This window comes from Alosa pseudoharengus, unplaced genomic scaffold, assembly GCF_046254945.1.
Source record: "Alosa pseudoharengus isolate Yale_2024_CS ecotype anadromous, Long Island Sound unplaced genomic scaffold, YU_APseudo_1.1 YU_APseudo_1.1_scf_12, whole genome shotgun sequence".
Classification (NCBI taxonomy): domain Eukaryota; kingdom Metazoa; phylum Chordata; class Actinopteri; order Clupeiformes; family Clupeidae; genus Alosa; species Alosa pseudoharengus.
In genome coordinates, this window is record NW_027468587.1 from 2,313,112 (window position 1) to 2,332,954 (window position 19,843).

General features: G+C 42.6%; 1 protein-coding gene across 2 annotated transcripts; it reads right to left on the bottom strand.

Moving 5' to 3' along the window:
• Window positions 1-172: 172 nt before the first annotated feature.
• On the bottom strand, window positions 173-9,989 carry ccdc106a (coiled-coil domain containing 106a). Of its 2 annotated transcripts, none has more exons than XM_076279723.1 (9): window positions 9,862-9,989; window positions 9,113-9,205; window positions 7,554-7,655; window positions 6,660-6,845; window positions 6,090-6,140; window positions 5,733-5,927; window positions 5,256-5,453; window positions 4,202-4,505; window positions 173-3,050 (listed from the first exon to the last, which is right to left on the bottom strand). In XM_076279723.1, the coding sequence occupies exons 2-9, from the start codon at window positions 9,177-9,179 to the stop codon at window positions 3,023-3,025; spliced, it is 1,131 nt and encodes a 376-aa protein (XP_076135838.1). In that variant the 5' UTR covers window positions 9,180-9,205; window positions 9,862-9,989; the 3' UTR covers window positions 173-3,022. The 2 variants fall into 2 exon arrangements, with proteins under 2 accessions (XP_076135838.1, XP_076135836.1); XM_076279721.1 differs by having other exon boundaries at window positions 9,113-9,208.
• Between the last annotated feature and the right edge of the window lie 9,854 nt (window positions 9,990-19,843).

Genomic DNA, 19,843 nt, shown 5'->3' on the forward strand with positions numbered 1-19,843 from the left:
AACAGCTGCCAGTCAACTACTGTACCAAGTAGCCATGGGTTCCCCGTGGAAACAATCTAACAAATGTACACTGAAAAAGGACAAAACATAAGACATGGGTTTGTTTTTTTTGCATTCTAATATTTTTTTTAATTTACAACAAGCTCCTGAAAGCCACTGAGAGCTGGCCTTGTGCACGTGGTAAATGGGAAATTGCAATGCAAATTCAGTAGAACACTGAGGTCGTCATCATCACACAAGGTCAACAAATTCACAACATGGATCGAATGTTTCAATCAATACATACATTCCTGACGGGTGAGGCCAGCCGCTGCAGCGGCCACCACACACAAGTGAGTACACAGACAACTCATTGTCAAAAGAAGGAGGACGAGATAGTAAGGCCAGATGAAGAGGTTTCTTTTTTTCAGACTGCTGGAGATTCTATAGGAAACCAAATGCTTTAGTGTCACAACAATCATTATAATTGACAAGGTATTAAAAGGGGGGGGGGCTTGAGAACTGGATTTTTTGTTTCTGCAGAAAGGTCTGTAGTTACAAGCAGAGGGAAATCAAAGAAAAAGGCGGTCTTGATTATTTCTGAAATCGACTGGTTCCTGAGGAAGGCTGGAGTCCCCGACCCGTAATCAATGATGGTAGACACTGAAATTATGTCAGTGATAAAACCAAACTAACTTTTAGACAGTCATGGTCACTGAACTAGCCCATATAATCTGCAGAGCTAAGCAACAGTTGAACTAGCGGCTAGCCCATATAATGTGCCATAGCTAAGGGCGCAGTATACTCAATGCAGTGGTCTCTGTGTGCACAAGTTGTGACGTCACCGAAGCACCAGCCCAATATTCACATGCAGCCTTCTCCTGAGAGGTGTCCCTGCTGTGGAAAGGCTGTCGCTATCGACTACACCACTGAAGGAGAAGAAGAAAATGTAAGCAGAAGGACCAGCTGACTGTCGAGGAGCTTTGGAGCCATCTGAGCAGCAGCATGCAACTGGTTTGAAATGAATCTTTTCATGACCTCTTGCTGGATTATTGCTATGTCCCTCGTTCCTTTCTCTTAATCCCCCTGTGCTGTAATGCTCACTGGGAACTTAGTTAACTTCTCCGACTGACAATTCAAACTTCACGATTCCAGTTTGCAAATCAGCTCCAATTCTACCACAAACCACTTAAACTCTGATCGCTATTTTAAATTTAAAGTTAACTTTAACATTCATGTTGTTAAATTGGAGTTAATTAGACTTAAGTTTATTTATCACCCAGAGAGAAGAAATACTCTTTTCTGATTGGCTGGTGTGGTGGCTATTAATTCTGAATAACGGGACACCTATGAAGTAGATCTGGTAATAAAAGTTTAATCACTGTTCCATATCAATGCTTGTTAATGGTAACTATAACAACCATAGTAGAAGTTATCTGCCTCCGCCTCGCTCATTCATTCCAAATAACGGTACACCTTGGTGGCCAGTATTCCTTACTTAGGATGTAGGCTATATGGAACGCCAACATTGGAATATGGAATGTTGGGCTACTTGTTTGATGCTGTCCTGATACTTTATGAATGAACTTAAGCCAAAATGTGGTGCCTGATACCTATAGAGTATATACTTGCTGATCCCGGTTTTTAGCTCGTCCATCCTGCTTATGAAAAACAGAGTGGTGCACGAGCTCTTGATGCACTGCTCACATTTTCCACACGCCGTGGCTACTGCATGGAGCATACCGGCCCTTTCAGTGTTGCTGTCCATTGTGGGGCCATAGAAAGCTTCCCTCTACTCTCTTTCTCAAAAGAAAAATCTACAAAAGATAGTCGGCAAAACTAAAAACCATTTCCAGCTAATTCAGAACTAGTTGAGACTGCCTGCATTCACACACATTCACAAATGCACACACACACACACACACACAGGTAAAATAGAGGGCAGTACCACTGCTGGATAATATTAAATGACATACTAACAGCTAAGGTCTATTGTGGACTTGATGTTGACGATGACTGAGGAAAAACATGCTTACAAAAACAGAGCGTGAACCTGAGTGTGTCTCGCTAACCGTTAATGCCACTGTCCAGAGCTATGAAGTTAGCTGCACACATTCAGATCTGAGGTCTCGAAATATGAGATTTGCACTCAGCACCCGTTTCTGCTCATGACGTACTACATCAAGCACACTGCAGCTCAATCGACTGGTGCTCCTAGCATGGCATATCACAAAGGTTTGAGGTTGTAATGCTTCCCTGTGTGTGTGTGTGTGAGAGAGAGAGATTGTAAAAACTGTGTCCCGTCACCAACATTACCTGTATTGAGGTCCCAGTACAAAAATAAAAATTCAACTTAAAAATAGCCTGAACACTGAGGTATTTCAAAAATGGCCAATATATAAGGTTGGGTTAGAGGAGTGGATTTGTGGCTATCTAATGTCTGCATGTACATAATCATATTTCATAAAGGTACTTTTCAAAATCTATACTCCTACAACGTTGTCCACTGAAAACATTTCAATAAACATAGGTCCCTAAAACTTAATAAAAACAAAGAAAATAAAACAGGCAATAAAAATTTCACTTGAGACTGCGTGTGACATTACATTCGACATTAAGCTTGTTACCATCTCAAACATAGTTACAATAAAACTAGGCATTCTATCAGTCAATGATGCAACAGATCTGTAAAGCTCTTCCAAATGCCTACCTCTACTAAATTCACCATGACGGGGCCACGTGCGGTAAACCAGTGTTTTAAGGGACCGGAACTGCAAAACACAGGCCCCTGGTAAAAGCTATGAAGAGGAGAGCTTCAGCTGATGGTACACACACACACACATACACACACACACACACACCAGTAGGAGAGTACATCACAGTACACAGGGCTGGGGGGCTCCAGTATTGATTCTCAGCACCTCCACGGCTGTGGGCTGTATCAGTATGGTACGGAGGATGGGAGGAGAGGTCCATGGCAGGACATTAAAATACAGTGTGATGCATTAGGGTACAGCAGGAGGGATGGGACCACAGGAGACCACTACCGTGGTGGGTCTGTGCTTTTCAACCTGGGGATGGACAGAGCAACATGGATTAGTCCTCATACTGGATTTAGATTCAATTAGAGAAAGGAATTTGTCCATTTCTGCCAACTTAATTAGATATTTTTCTTCTCCTCTGCACGTTATTTAGTTAAAATTAGTAAGGAAACAGCTTGGTATACCCAATGCAGACAGAGCACTGTCCTACATCTTCTCAAATTCAAACCCATGAACTGATAGATGAAGTTTTGACCGCTCCTACCAACTATTTGCAGAGATTAACGCAAGGGAAATTTCTGTGCCTGAAATTATCAGAAATATTCAAAGCTGCTATATATAAAATGATCTATTTTCAAATACTGTATCTTCCGGACTATAAGTCGCATCAGTCAAAAAATGCGTCATGAAGAGGAAAAAAACATATGACATTTTACATTTACATATAACATATACATTTTACATTTACATATAACATATACATTTATTTATTTACAAAATCCAAGACCATGAGCAGACAGACTACATAACTGGACACATAGAGGCCAAAAAGATTGAGAATTCTACCAGGAATGTTAATGAAGACAAAGGAGTGAACGGCGGAGAAGCTGAGGAGAGGTGATAACGAATTCAGCGGCCAACGAGGGGGGCCCAACTATATTGTTTTTTTTTTATTTGATATATAAATCGCACCTGACTAAGCCACAGACCAGCCAAACTATGAAAAAAGTGTGACTTATAGTCCGGAAAATACGGTATTATATTGCCTGAATTCCAGCATTTTCACATAGATGTCTGTTTGATCTCTCGAGGTCATGTGTACTGTCGGTACAAAAAAAATGATAACAATCGGTTCTACCTAGCTCGAGTTGCTGCAACTGACAGCTATGGCAGCCAGGTCGCTACAGTGCTACACTCTGGGGGCATGAGCATGCAGGTTCCTGAACAATGAACATGCCCCCAGAGAGTAGCATTGTAGCTGCATTAGCTGTTGGTTGCAGAAACTCCAGCTAGGTAGAACCAATTGTTTTTTTAAAAAATTTTTTATACCGACAGTACTCAGTGACCTCATGAAACAGATCTGGAAAAATCGCCGGAATTCTCCTTCATGGTCTCTGTGCACGGCTCCAACTAGCTCATCTTTCCCTCCATATATTACCTGTATATTTTACATATATTACCTGTACGAGATGGGCAGCAGCAAGTTGTTCTTCTTCAGGGCCTGCACTTTGCTGAGGGTCTGTGGGTCCAGGGCGATGAAGCAGCGGCGGGCGTAGTCCAGCAGCTTCTCCTTGGACGGGTCGAACTCCCCGACCTCTGCCACCTTCTCCGGGGCGACCAGCAGCAGCTCCGCTATAGGAGTAGTGGACGCCACCGTGTTGCGGTCCACGCCATGGATCTGAAAGGCCTTGGACATGTTCTTCAGGCGCTGATAGGTCACCAGGATCTTCTTGTAGCGGAACAGCACCCCTGTGGGATCTTTGACTTTGGAACGACAAAAAAAAAAAAATAACGTTTTAAAGTTGGGCTGGTGGGTGGGTGGGTACTCTTCGAAATAACTTTCGAATTGTGAATCACTGTTGACTGCTACAGAAAAGGCAAAGAAAGATTATATTATAAAGCATAATTTATGTACATTGCTAATTTAAGTACTTCACAACTGAAGAAAAGCCAGGGGAAAGGTTTCTATTTGGGCTGGATTCACTGTATAGATGGTGTTATGGACTTGTGTCAAAATGAATCTCTATGACAGTGCTAATGTCCATCTAGTGTCCATCTTTCTTCACAGTAACTGTGAATAAGCGATCATATTCTTCCCTCCTATTTCAGCTCTACCAGCTCATTCTGCAGTGAGAGTAGAATGAGCTGGTACAGAGTGAAACACTTACAGCACTAACTCTCTCCCTCAGTCTCTCTCACACAGTGTCAAGGAGATCCTTAATGTTTCATTAACAAGGCTACAAGTGTCAATTAATTATCTTAAGCTAGAAATATACATGTTGCCCTCCACAAGATGCATCCCAGTCACACAATACCACAATAACAAATATAACCCGCTGAGGCAACACAATACCACAATAACAAATATAACCCGCTGAGGCAAAGTTTTGCAATAAGTGCAAGTGCCTTGTTTGACAGCTTTGCTTTTCCTGAAGATGCAATGATGACGATGTGACATGCTCAGAATAAGTCAAAATCAATATTCTACCCTCCTATTTATCCTTCCCATCTCACCTCTCTGTCGCTCCCTTCCCCGGGAGATGCGGAACACCCGTCTCCTTTTCATGCCACTGTTGTTCTGCCCTCCTGCCCCCATGTTGCGCAGAGTCATGGTCTCCGACATCATTTCCTGTCCCGACATCATTTCCTCTTCCTCCAGATAGTTGTCCTCCAGAAACTCTGCTTCTTCATCTCCAATGAGTGAGAGAGACTCTGCGAGGAAGACATTCACCATACAACCACACTATCACATTTCCACCAAACAACCACACTATCACATTTCCACCATACAACCACACTATCACATTTCCACCAAACAACCACACTATCACATTTCCACCATACAACCACACTATCACATTTCCACCATACAACCACACTATCACATTTCCACTTTTTACTATAAACAACATGGTGACACGTCACGTGGTGACAGAAAAACAAACAAACAAATATACACACACACAGACATGTAAATAAGCAAACCCTTACCTGACAGGTCATTCATTGATCTGTTGTTTACGCAGCTGCTGCTGAGGGACTGAGAGTGGGAGGAGCCAAAGATGGAGCTCATCTGATTATTGGCTGGTCCCGAGCCCATAGCTTTGGCGTTGGCTGAGGGCTGGGAGGCGGGCCGCTGTTGGAATGATTGGCGGGTGGCAGGTCGTTGGCCTTCAGACTGCTGGTCTGTGGGATGAATAAAGAGTAAATGACCACAACACAACCCAGCAGACTGAATTCAAAGATATTAATAGATTCGAGGTCACTGCACATTTGTCCAAAAGCTCCATCACTTTCCCAGATTTTCCCACCACAATGTCATGGTCAGAAACATGGAGTGCTTCTCACCTCGCTCACTCTCTCGCCGCCGCTTCCACGAAAAGCTTCTGCAGTCGTTACCTGCCGAGAGAAAGCATCTCAGTCAGGCTCCGGCCGAGAGAAAGCATCTCAGTCAGGCTCCGGCCGAGAGAAAGCATCTCAGTCAGGCTCCGGCAAGCTGAGCCATCTGCAGCTGGCTCCAGGACCTCCAAGTCACAAGCCACATTACCCTGCTGCCAAGTGTATTCTAACAAACAAGCCTAACCATTTAAACTTGCCATTATGCTGGGTCCACTTCCCAGAACAAAGTTCTGATAAGCACAACATGTAAGTTGAGTAATGAGAACAGGAAAATAGATACCTGCAGTAAATATGGTGCCTCAAAACACCTGTTGCACTGCAAATTTCCTATTGGTGTAGAGAACTGTGCTACACCAGTCGGAGCACCCCCCTATACGCCATTCAACCTTTTTCTTTTCTTCTCTTCATCTACCTCCCATCTCATGTTACTGGCCCTCCCCTCCACGCTTCATTAGTCCTCCAACTCCCATATTTTCTCGGTCACCTCCCTCCCTCCCTCACTCCATGGTCCACGCTCACCATTGCTCTCCTGGCTCTTGGTGCAGGAGATAAAGCGGTCCAGTTGGCACCGCAGGAAGTCTCTCTCCTCCTCCAGGTCCTCGATGCGTTTCTGCAACCACGAGTTCTTCTCCAGGGAGATCTGCAGCTGTGTGCGCAGGTTTGTGATCAGCAGGTAGGAGCTGCCTGGGGCTGGGGCTTCAGCACCTACAAACACACACACACACACACACACACATTGTGGTTTCACTCCATCAGCTCATTCTGCAGTGAGAGTTTGTTTGTTTGTTTGTTTAATTTAAGGCCATTTCCGCAACTAAGGCTATTTAATGGCCAGAGCACTGTGTGTAACAGAAACTTAAATATGTTTTTTAAAATCTATGCTAATAAGATATTCTAAAACCTTCAAAGGTGGGACCTTACTAAAAACATCACCTATAGAATTTTGATGATAAAATTGTTGTCTTTTGGTTTTCAAGGCAGTGAGAGTAGAATGAGCTGGTACAGAGTGAAACACTTACAGCACTAACTCTCTCCCTCAGTCTCTCTCACACAGTGTCAAGGAGATCCTTAACGTTTCATTAACAAGGCTACAAGTGTCAAAGAATTATCTTAAGCTAGAAATATACATGTTGCCCTCCACAAGATGCATCCCAGTCACACAATACCACAATAACAAATATAACCCGCTGAGGCAACACAATACCACAATAACAAATATAACCCGCTGAGGCAAAGTTTTGCAATAAGTGCAAGTGCCTTGTTTGACAGCTTTGCTTTTCCTGAAGATGCAATGATGACGATGTGACATGCTCAGAATAAGTCAAAATCAGCATAGCTGGCAGACATAGCTGTAACCTTCTCAGTCAATGAATGTTCCTGAGAGCTCTTCCGCCAGCCTACTGCCTACTGTACCTTCAAAGTTCTGTTCGTTCTGATTGTAAAAGCCAGCAGATTGCTCAAAGTTGTTCTCCTCAAACGGGATGGAGATCTCATAAGACTCTTCATTCTTCGGAGCTGCAGTGAAACAGATCGCATACTACAGATTACATTACATTACATTTGGCTACAACATGGTAAACAGTTGAAGCTTTAAAGCAATTCTCTCAACAATTCTAGGACAATTTAAAAAGGTAGAGTACAGTAAGAATAAGTGCAACAGTGAGTACTGTTTTTAAACAGTCGAGTGTCAGTTCTAGTCAGGTGGTAAGTGTTAGGATCAGCAAGACTAGTTGTAAGTAGTGCTACGAGAGGAGTTTTTTGAAGATGGAGAAGGATGTCCCTGCTCTAGTAGGAACTGGCAGTGTGTTTCACCAACGAGGAACAACAGATGAAAAAAGTTTGGATTGGCCTGAGCGTACCGGTGGCAGAGCTAGACGTCGTTCGTCTGAGGAGCACAACGGTCTGGAGGTAGCGTATGCCTGTATGAGGGCATTCAAGTAGGTGGGAGCGGTGCTCGTTCAATACCTTTGGATAGGAAAGGCAGGAATGAGACAGTGGGGTAGTTCTCGACTTGAGCAGGGTTGAGAGAAGTTTTCTTAAGTAACGGTGTTACCCGGGCCGGTTTGAACGCTGTTGGAAATGTGCCGGAGGTTAGTGAAGCATTGATCACATGTGTGATAGCTGGTGCGATGGTCGGGCTGATGGACTTAAGTAGGCTCGTAGGTATAAGGTCCAATGAGCATGTGGTAGGACGGCTGCAACATGTCAAGAGACTAGATACTTCAGTCTCGGAGAGAGGCGCAAATGCTGAAAAAGATGTTCCAGCAACCCCCAGAGGTTGTAAGAATGCAGTATCTGAATCTGTCACGTCTTGTGGGCATGTAGAGAATTGACTGTTGATTGCTGCCACTTTGTTTGTAAAAAATGAGGCAAGGGTATCCACAGTAAGGCTGGATGGAGGAGGAGGCAGCTGAAGGTTGAGTAGCGATTTGAAGGATGAGAAAAGTTTCCGAGTGTCTGTAGCGCTGTTGATTTCGTCATTGTAGAAAGCCATGTTAGCAGCAGTGATGCTGGCTGAGGGGGATAGGAGTGTCTAGTAGTTTGAGGTCATCAGTTAGTTTAGATTTGTGCCATTTCCTCTCCGAGGCTGAGTTTGGTGCACTTTGTGGAGGGTATCATTTAGCCAAGGATGAGAGTGTTTGGATCAAGCTGGACTTGTAGTAGGGCACAGGGCACAGCTCGTCACGAGCTCAGTATTGACCTCCAGAGAGGAGAAGGTGAGAAGTAGCATAGTAGTACATACTACATACACACTACAGTTTAGCACCATATTAATGATGTGACAGCAATTTAGTTGATCGCAGTACATGGGATTTCGTAATATACTGACGAATACGATGTTTCCAATCCAATGTGCTTGATGAAAGTGTGCATGAGTGGTTCGCTTTTAATCTAATTGACATGAAATTACACATCACGTGACAATGTTGTTTAGTTTTTACAATTTAAATTGACAATTTAATTAACGTTACCCTGAAGCTCGCGTGAACTTCCAGTTCCATGCTTTCGAGTCGTGGTGGGCGTCTCTGCATCGTTCATATTTGCGTTCTGTTGCAAGTGTCTTTCTGCTGGGAAAATGCAAAAGAAAATACAACGAATAGGTATTTGCATTGAGTCGAGAAAGACACTACAATCACAGACCTTAACAATACAAAACTTCTCAAACGATCCCATGTTTTAAAGGACAGTTGCAACCGAGAAAGCTTTGCACAGGTTCATCAAGCAAACAAGCTCACTGAGCTAACATTAGCTAACGTTAGTCGACTTCACACAGCGAATCCCCCTAGCAAACTATAGCCAATGATTCACGTAAATGAACCCTGATAGCAAAGTCTCTCCCACTGCTTTGGGGCAATGCAAATGACATGACGCCCTCCTCCTCTGGCTACTGTAGCCAACAACTTAAATCTTAACTAGCATTAACGTTAGCTATGTAAGGTACATTTCGGCTGCTGTCAGCATGGTGATGGTGATAATCAAGAGTAAGCGGGCTACCTCTCTGAGACATTTACGTTCATTTGAATACATATGAAGCGCAGAGTGGCGACTAAAACGATTGCTATCTGAGTAAATCGCAAACGAGCAGGTTCAACAGACTGCCAACGACTCTCCCTGTAGAACTAGCCTGCTAACAATATATCTTCCTAGCAAGCTAAGCGTACTAGCTGTAAGTGTTACTCCACAACGTCTGTCATCTTATACCACGTTGTGGTGTACAAACCTGGTTGCAGCTTGAACAGAACTGCATTCAAAATTCAAACGTGTTTTCTTTGATGCACACCTACACCATCGACTTGCATTAACTGAATAATCTATGCTAACAATAACAATTAACACCGTTTTCACTGTGCCGTCTTCTTGTGTGACGTACTTCCTGTGAGGAGTACAGGTAAGACACCATGTGCATATCATGTGTAAAACGAAGGATTTTTAGGGATCATCTTAGTCCGGCAATCAAATGCCATAATTTAGATGAACCTGGTTTTGTCAGTTAAAGTTTTTTTCCCCTTTTTTTCTGTTTCTTGTTGCCATGGGGTAGCTCAATAAGATTAGAGAGGGTGCCCGGTGATCCCTTGGGCAATTATCAATATTAAGCCTTTCTTGTTCAATAAGGAGGCACTAGGCCTACAGGTAACATTAACTAGCAGACATCACTATGACATTTCCCCAGTTGATTAATATGAACATTACATTAATATGATTTTTTTATTAGGCCTACAAGTTTTCTGTAATTTATTGTTTAAATATGCACATTAGGCATAATCTAATTAATATGTGCTGATAGCATAAATTTAAAAAAGCCAAATCGGAACATTAGATAAATCCAGGTTCAAAAGTACTTTTACTTTTTCATTGTGTCAAGTTGACATAGATGAAAAGTATTTTACCCAGGGAATTTTGGATAGGCCTATCTCTTTTAGTCATTCAGAAAATGCTGCCAATTGCCTTAAAAAATCGCCATGGTTTTAGGAATAAAATGTCATAAATCAGGCTAGGAATAATATATCAACAAACCCCTCTGTAGAAGCCTTCTAAATATATTTAGTAATAAGACTGGAATTGTTGGTGGAATTGGTGTAGGTGCTTCCGAAGTGCAGATTTCATTTTCAGAGTGGGAGAGGAAACTCATCCATGGGTGCTATCTCTCACGTCTCTAGTGAGGAGGGAGGTTTAGGCCTACTTACTGCACAGCTATGCACTGACTACTGTTAGTCTACACTGCCCTCTTTTAGCTGATTATTGTCTGTACTACTGTTCTAATTTGTATAAAATATACATTTATTTTTATTCTTTATCACAGTAGTATAGTCTATACTCAAAAAGAGAATATTCAATTTTTAAGTATTGATCCATAGACATTAAAATACTAGGGCCTGCTAATACACACAGATCAAATTGTTTTTTAAAGAAAATGTTTTTCAGATCTGTTTATTAGTCCCAGTTCTGTTTTTTTTAGTAAAGAAAATTTGGAATTATTACAGGCGATATCTGAAATTATGAATTAATTATTTGACCTAGAAAAGGGTTACATTTTCCCACTTCAAATGTATGTTGTCTGAATAACTATCACACAGAACACTGTATTTTGATACATTTTATTTGAGTTGATTGCATTTGATATTACTCATCTTGAAATTAGATTTCCTTTTTTTCCATGATTTTGGCACATTGGGCTTTTTTCATATTAAACATTAAATTACAGAAAACTTGTAATACATTTTTCCCATATTAAAGTAAGTAATCAACTGGGGAAGTTTCATAGTGATATCTGCTAGTTATTTATTTTTTACCATATTCACCAGTCTTGCCTTATATTCAGCACATTGAACAAGAAAGGGTTAATATATGAAATTGCCCAAGGGATATCACTGGGCATCCTGTTAAATCTTAAAGAGCTACCTCTAGTCTACAAGATTCTGCAAAAAAAAAAACAACCCCTTTAACAGACAAAACCAGGTCTAATCCCATGGCTGCCGGACTATCTTGGATTATCTTCAGTCTGGACTACAACAGCTAGGAACAAATGTATTCATACCCCTGATCAAATATTGATTTTTTTCCTGACGAATATGTTTGTTCTGACTGAAAGTGAAACTGCCATGCTAAAGACTTGGCCTGGACAATGTGGGAGAAACATGGAATAAAAAAAAGAAGCGTTTTCATCTTTTAAAAACATTTTTATGAAAAATGGCATGTCCAAAATTACTCATACACTTTTTAATTAATCAGTGGAAACATCTTTATTTGCATTCACAGCTAAATGGTTCTTACCAAGCCTCATGTCTTCCCAATGATTCTAGACCTTACCTTTTTGGCAGCAATCCGGATTTTGAGGCAGGAACGATTCTTTGCCATCATTCTGGCCTTGTAGGCCTACTCACTTTTTGACGGATTGAGGTCTGGACTCTGGCCGGGCCACTCTAAAATGTTGATACTGTCCTCTGTTAACTATTTCTTGCCTTGTTTGTGTTTTGGATCATTGTGGTTTAATGGTCCAATGCCACCTATTGAGGTCTCTTGACACTGTCTGATCTTTTCCTCCAGAATCTTAATGAAGTCCCTTGTTTTAGTGTTACCATTTACTTTGAGAAGGTCACCAGGTCCCCCTGGTTGGAAAAAAAATCCCAAAAGAATAATTTTCTCACCCCCACACTTATGGACATGGCATAATTGGGGTTTAATACTTACTAATACTAATGCCATCTCAGGCCATGTCCCTGGGTCAAAACCAATTGAAAACTAAGAGGCCGCCCCGAGCCCCCCCCCCCTCATTGTTTTTCAATATATATTACTATTATTATTATTATCAATATACGTAAGACAGAGAGAGAGAGAGGCAATTAAATTATGACAGATAATGTAAAAATGAAATTTGCATTTATATTGTTGAACTGTTAACCAACATACAATTGTACCAACATACAAAAAACAAGTAGGCCTAGCCTACAAACATGGGGCAATGCTAGGGTTACCACCTGTGTCTGACAAAAATCCTGGACATTTTGACCATCCAATCGACCTTTTTGTTTGTAAGCAACGGCGCCTTTCATCTAACCAGGGGCGTAGCCAGGATTATTTTATAGGGGGGGCCAGCTGGGTCCAGACTTTTTATTGGGGTGGCACTTGGGAATCAAAACTACAATATGAAAACTACTCAAAAGTTTTGAAGATTAGGATACCCTGTTTTAATAATGGCAATAAATTGTGTAAAGCCAACACTGATACACAGGTCCATTCACAGACAACCTGAACAGTTTGTTGTCCACTCCAACACATTTTCCATAAATAGGCCAATGCTATAAAAAGTACATTATGATAATGCACCTTACTTAATCAGTCATATTCAAATGATGTTAACTCAAAGAACAATAATAAATATAGCTGCAAGCAGCAATGCGGGGGCCTAGCAGAGCGCTATAGCAGAAATGGCGTTGCCACGGCATGAGCAAGCACTTACAGCAAGAGGCCAAATTACACCAATGTCTTTGTGCGGTCTCACAATCAGCTACCATGTCCCTCTACCAAGTTTGGACTTCATACACCAAAGTGTTGCTGAGATACGAGCTCACTTCTTGTATTACAGCGCCCCCTGTAGAGGCCAAATGATTCCAATTTCCTAGTGCATCATCATAATCAGGTAACAGGTCCTTATACTAAGTTTGGAGTTTGTACACCAAAGCGTTGCTGAGATACAAGCTCACTTCCTGTATTACAGCACCCCCTATAGAGGCCAAATGATGCCAATTTCCTGCTGTGTCCTCACAATCAGATACAAAGTCCCTGTACCCAGTTTGGACTTCATACATTAAAGCGTCTCCGAGATGTTAGCCCACTTCCTGTTTTGCGGCTTCATGGCCATATTTGATTGGCTGCCATAGGCCAATAAAGTGGAATCTGAAAAATCTGACAAGTATCGTTTGTGCGGCTCGGTCTGAAGATCATCTCTGCCAAGTTCTGTGAAAATCAAATGAAATTTGTGACCGCTGAAACTTTTCGTAGAGTTTAGACCAATTCCAATATGGCGATGGTCCAATATGGCAGAAAGTGACGGGATAGGAGTCGATGAACTCGGGATGGTCCAAGGATTCAGACGCTACCTCAATTGTGAAAATCAGACAAAAGAGTCAAGGATCACGCGCATAAACGCATGTGCAGCATTAAACTGGTGGTGGCGCTAGTGTGTTCAATGTATATGCATGAAATTTGGTGTGAGTGATTGGGACAGTGTCCTGACTAATGGTCTTGAGTTTTGTTATGTTATCTCAAAGCGTCACCTAGATGTTTGTCCACTTCCTGTTTGGCGTCCTCGTCACCATATTTGATTGGCTGTCACGGGCAAACAAAAATGAAATTGAAAAATCTGACCAGTATCGTTTGTGCGGCTCGGGCAGAAGATCATCTCCAACAAGTTTCGTGAAAATCTGAGGAAATTTGTAACCGCTGAAACTTTTCGTAGAGTTTGGACTAAATCCAATATGGCGGAGGTCCAGTATGGCCAAAAGTGATGTAATAGGGGTCAATCAACTCAAGTCAGTCCAGGGATTCCAACGGTGCTTAATTTTTGAAAATCGAACACACCGTTCAATTGTTACATGCGTAAATGTGAGTCCAGATTCGACTTATTGGTGGCGCTAGAGTGTTCGGCATAGAGCTTTGTAATTTCGTGAGAGTGATCATGGGACGGTCCTGAATCAGGGCGCTAAATTTCATAATAATAATGACTTGCAAATACCTTTCAACCCAGCTTTTCAACTTTCAGCCAAACTTTGACCTGTTGGTGGCGCTAGACGGCTGGGTTTAGAGGTCCGTAAATGAGTGTGAGTGGTCAGTGGAGTGTCCCGAAACCTTCGACGAAAAAATCTGAACTTTTTAGCCAGGCGTTCTATGGGCTGCCATAGACTCCAATGGCAGAAGTGTAATAATAATAATAAATATAGCTGCAAGCAGCAATGCGGGGGCCTAGCAGAGCGCTATAGCAGAAATGGCGTTGCCACGGCATGAGCAAGCACTTACAGCAAGAGGCCAAATTACACCAATGTCTTTGTGCGGTCTCACAATCAGCTACCATGTCCCTCTACCAAGTTTGGACTTCATACACCAATGTGTTGCTGAGATGTGAGCTCACTTTCATTATTACAGCACCCCTAGAGGCCAAATGAGACCACTTTCCTTCATGTCCTCACAATCAGCTAATATGTCCCTGTACCATGTTTGGACTTCATACACCGAAGTGTTGCTGAGATACGAGCTCACTTCCTGTATTACAGCGCCCCCTATAGAGGCCAAATGATTCCAATTTCCTAGTGCATCATCATAATCAGGTAACAGGTCCTTATACTAAGTTTGGAGTTTGTACACCAAAGCGTTGCTGAGATACAAGCTCACTTCCTGTATTACAGCGCCCCCTATAGAGGCCACATGATGCCAATTTCCTAGTGCGTCCTCACTATCAGATACCAAGTCCCTGTACCAAGTTTGGACTTCATACATTAAAGCATAGCCGAGATGTTAGCCCACTTCCTGTTTGGTGGCTTCATCGCCATATTTGATTGGCTGTCACGGGCAAACAAAAATGAAATTAAAAAATCTGACAAGTATCGTTTGTGCGGCTCGGTCTGAAGATCGATCATCTCCGACAAGTTCTGTGAAAATCGGATGAAATTTGTAACCGCTGAATTTTTTCGTAGAGTTTGGACTAAATCCAATATGGCGGAGGTCCAATATGGCGGAAAGTGATAGGTTAGGGGTCGATGAACTCTGTATGGTCCAAGGATTCAGACACTACCTCAATTGTGAAAATCAGACAAAAGAGTCAAGGATCATGCGCATGAACGCATGTCCAGCATTGAACTGGTGGTGGCGCTAGTGTGTTCAATGTATATGCACGAAAATTGGTGTGAGTGATTGGGACAGTGTCCTGACTAATGGTCTCGAGTTTTGTTATATGAACTCAAAGCGTCACCTAGATGTTTGTCCACTCCCTGTTTGGCGGCTTCGTCACAATATTTGATTGGCTGTCACGGGCAAATAAAAATGAAATTGAAAAATCTGACCAGTATCGTTTGTGCGGCCCGGACAGAAGATCATCTCTAACAAGTTTCGTGAAAATCGGAGGAAATTTGTAACCTCTGAAACTTTTCGTAGAGTTTGGACTAAATCCAATATGGCGGAGGTCCAGTATGGCCGAAAGTGACGTAATAGGGGTCAATCAACTCAAGTCAGTCCAGGGATTCCAACGGTGCTTAATTTGTGAAAATCGAACACACCGTTCAATTGTTACATGCGTAAATGTGAGTCCAGATTCGACCTATTGGTGGCGCTAGAGTGTTCGGCATAGAGCTTTGTAAATTCGTGAGAGTGATCATGGGACGGTCCTGAATCAGGGCGCTAAATTTCATAATAATAATGACTTGCAAATACCTTTCAACCCAGCTTTTCAACTTTCAGCCAAACTTTGACCTGTTGGTGGCGCTAGACGGCTGGGTTTAGAGGTCCGTAAATGAGTGTGAGTGGTCAGTGGAGTGTCCCGAAACTTTCGACGAAAAAATCTGAACTTTTTAGCCAGGCGTTCTATGGGCTGCCATAGACTCCAATGGCAGAAGTGTAATAATAATAATAAATATAGCTGCAAGCAGCAATGCGGGGGCCTAGCAGAGCGCTATAGCAGAAATGGCGTTGCCACGGCATCAGCAAGCACTTACAGCAAGAGGCCAAATTACACCAATGTCTTTGTGCGGTCTCACAATCAGCTACCATGTCCCTCTACCAAGTTTGGACTTCATACACCAAAGTGTTGCTGAGATGTGAGCTCACTTTCATTATTACAGCACCCCTAGAGGCCAAATGAGAACACTTTCCTTCATGTCCTCACAATCAGCTAATATGTCCCTGTACCAAGTTTGGACTTCATACACCAAAGTGTTGCTGAGATACGAGCTCACTTCCTGTATTACAGCGCCCCCTATGGAGGCCAAATGATTCCAATTTCCTAGTGCATCATCATAATCAGGTAACAGGTCCTTATACTAAGTTTGGACTTTGTACACCAAAGCGTTGCTGAGATACAAGCTCACTTCCTGTATTACAGCGCCCCCTATAGAGGCCAAATGATGCCAATTTCTTACCGTGTCCTCACAATCAGATACAAAGTCCCTGTACCAAGTTTGGACTTCATACATTAAAGCATAGCCGAGATGTTAGCCCACTTCCTGTTTGGTGGCTTCATCGCCATATTTGATTGTCTGTCACGGGCAAACAAAAATGAAATAAAAAAATCTGACAAGTATCGTTTGTGCGGCTCGGTCTGAAGATCATCTCTGCCAAGTTCTGTGAAAATCAAATGAAATCTGGGACCGCTGAAACTTTTCGTAGAGTTTAGACCAATTCCAATATGGCGGAGGTCCAATATGGCGGAAAGTGATGGGATAGGAGTCGATGAACTCGGGATGGTCCAAGGATTCAGATGCTACCTCAATTGTGAAAATCAGACAAAAGAGTCAAGGATCACGCGCATGAACGCATGTGCAGCACTAAACTGGTGGTGGCGCTACTGTGTTCAATGTATATGCATGAAAATTGGTGTGAGTGATTGGGACAGTGTCCCGACTAATGGTCTCGAGTTTTGTTATGTTAACTCAAAGCATCACCTAGATGTTTGTCCACTTCCTGTTTGGCGTCCTCGTCACCATATTTGATTGGCTGTCACGGGCAAACAAAAATGAAATTGAAAAATCTGACCAGTATCGTTTGTGCGGCTTGGGCAGAAGATCATCTCCAACAAGTTTCGTGAAAATCTGAGGAAATTTGTAACCGCTGAAACTTTTCGTAGAGTTTGGACTAAATCCAATATGGCGGAGGTCCAGTATGGCCAAAAGTGATGTAATAGGGGTCAATCAACTCAAGTCAGTCCAGGGATTCCAACGGTGCTTAATTTGTGAAAATCGAACACACCGTTCAATTGTTACATGCGTAAATGTGAGTCCAGATTCGACCTATTGGTGGCGCTAGAGTGTTCGGCATAGAGCTTTGTAAATTCGTGAGAGTGATCATGGGACGGTCCTGAATCAGGGCGCTAAATTTCATAATAATAATGACTTGCAAATACCTTTCAACCCAGCTTTTCAACTTTCAGCCAAACTTTGACCTGTTGGTGGCGCTAGACGGCTGGGTTTAGAGGTCCGTAAATGAGTGTGAGTGGTCAGTGGAGTGTCCCGAAACTTTCTGCCAAAAAATCTGCACTTTTTAGCCAGGCGTTCTATGGGCTGCCATAGACTCCAATGGCAGAAGTGTAATAATAATAATAATAATAATAATAATAGGAAAAACTACTAAAACAATGGGTGCCTTCGCAGCTTCGCTGCTAGGCCCCCAAATATAGCTGCAAGCAGCAATGCGGGGGCCTAGCAGAGCGCTATAGCAGAAATGGCATTGCCACGGCATGAGCAAGCACTTACAGCAAGAGGCCAAATTACACCAATGTCTTTGTGCGGTCTCACAATCAGCTACCATGTCCCTCTACCAAGTTTGGACTTCATACACCAAAGTGTTGCTGAGATACGAGCTCACTTCCTGTATTACAGCGCCCCCTGTAGAGGCCAAATGATTCCAATTTCCTAGTGCATCATCATAATCAGGTAACAGGTCCTTATACTAAGTTTGGAGTTTGTACACCAAAGCGTTGCTGAGATACAAGCTCACTTCCTGTATTACAGCACCCCCTATAGAGGCCAAATGATGCCAATTTCCTGCTGTGTCCTCACAATCAGATACAAAGTCCCTGTACCCAGTTTGGACTTCATACATTAAAGCGTCTCCGAGATGTTAGCCCACTTCCTGTTTTGCGGCTTCATAGCCATATTTGATTGGCTGCCATAGGCCAATAAAGTGGAATCTGAAAAATCTGACAAGTATCGTTTGTGCGGCTCGGTCTGAAGATCATCTCTGCCAAGTTCTGTGAAAATCAAATGAAATTTGTGACCGCTGAAACTTTTCGTAGAGTTTAGACCAATTCCAATATGGCGATGGTCCAATATGGCAGAAAGTGACGGGATAGGAGTCGATGAACTCGGGATGGTCCAAGGATTCAGACGCTACCTCAATTGTGAAAATCAGACAAAAGAGTCAAGGATCACGCGCATAAACGCATGTGCAGCATTAAACTGGTGGTGGCGCTAGTGTGTTCAATGTATATGCATGAAATTTGGTGTGAGTGATTGGGACAGTGTCCTGACTAATGGTCTTGAGTTTTGTTATGTTATCTCAAAGCATCACCTAGATGTTTGTCCACTTCCTGTTTGGCGTCCTCGTAACCATATTTGATTGGCTGTCACGGGCAAACAAAAATGAAATTGAAAAATCTGACCAGTATCGTTTGTGCGGCTCGGGCAGAAGATCATCTCCAACAAGTTTCGTGAAGATCTGAGGAAATTTGTAACCGCTGAAACTTTTCGTAGAGTTTGGACTAAATCCAATATGGCGGAGGTCCAGTATGGCCAAAAGTGATGTAATAGGGGTCAATCAACTCAAGTCAGTCCAGGGATTCCAACGGTGCTTAATTTGTGAAAATCGAACACACCGTTCAATTGTTACATGCGTAAATGTGAGTCCAGATTCGACCTATTGGTGGCGCTAGAGTGTTCGGCATAGAGCTTTGTAAATTCGTGAGAGTGATCATGGGACGGTCCTGAATCAGGGCGCTAAATTTCATAATAATAATGACTTGCAAATACCTTTCAACCCAGCTTTTCAACTTTCAGCCAAACTTTGACCTGTTGGTGGCGCTAGACGGCTGGGTTTAGAGGTCCGTAAATGAGTGTGAGTGGTCAGTGGAGTGTCCCGAAACTTTCTGCCAAAAAATCTGCACTTTTTAGCCAGGCGTTCTATGGGCTGCCATAGACTCCAATGGCAGAAGTGTAATAATAATAATAATAATAATAGGAAAAACTACTAAAACAATGGGTGCCTTCGCAGCTTCGCTGCTAGGCCCCCAAATATAGCTGCAAGCAGCAATGCGGGGGCCTAGCAGAGCGCTATAGAGCAGAGCGCAGAGCAAGCACTCAGCAGCAAGAGGACAAATTACACCAACGTCTTTGTGCGTTCTCACAATCAGCTACCATGTCCCTCTACCAAGTTTGGACTTCATACACCAAAGTGTTGCTGAGATGTGAGCTCACTTTCTTTATTACAGCCCCCCTAGAGGCCAA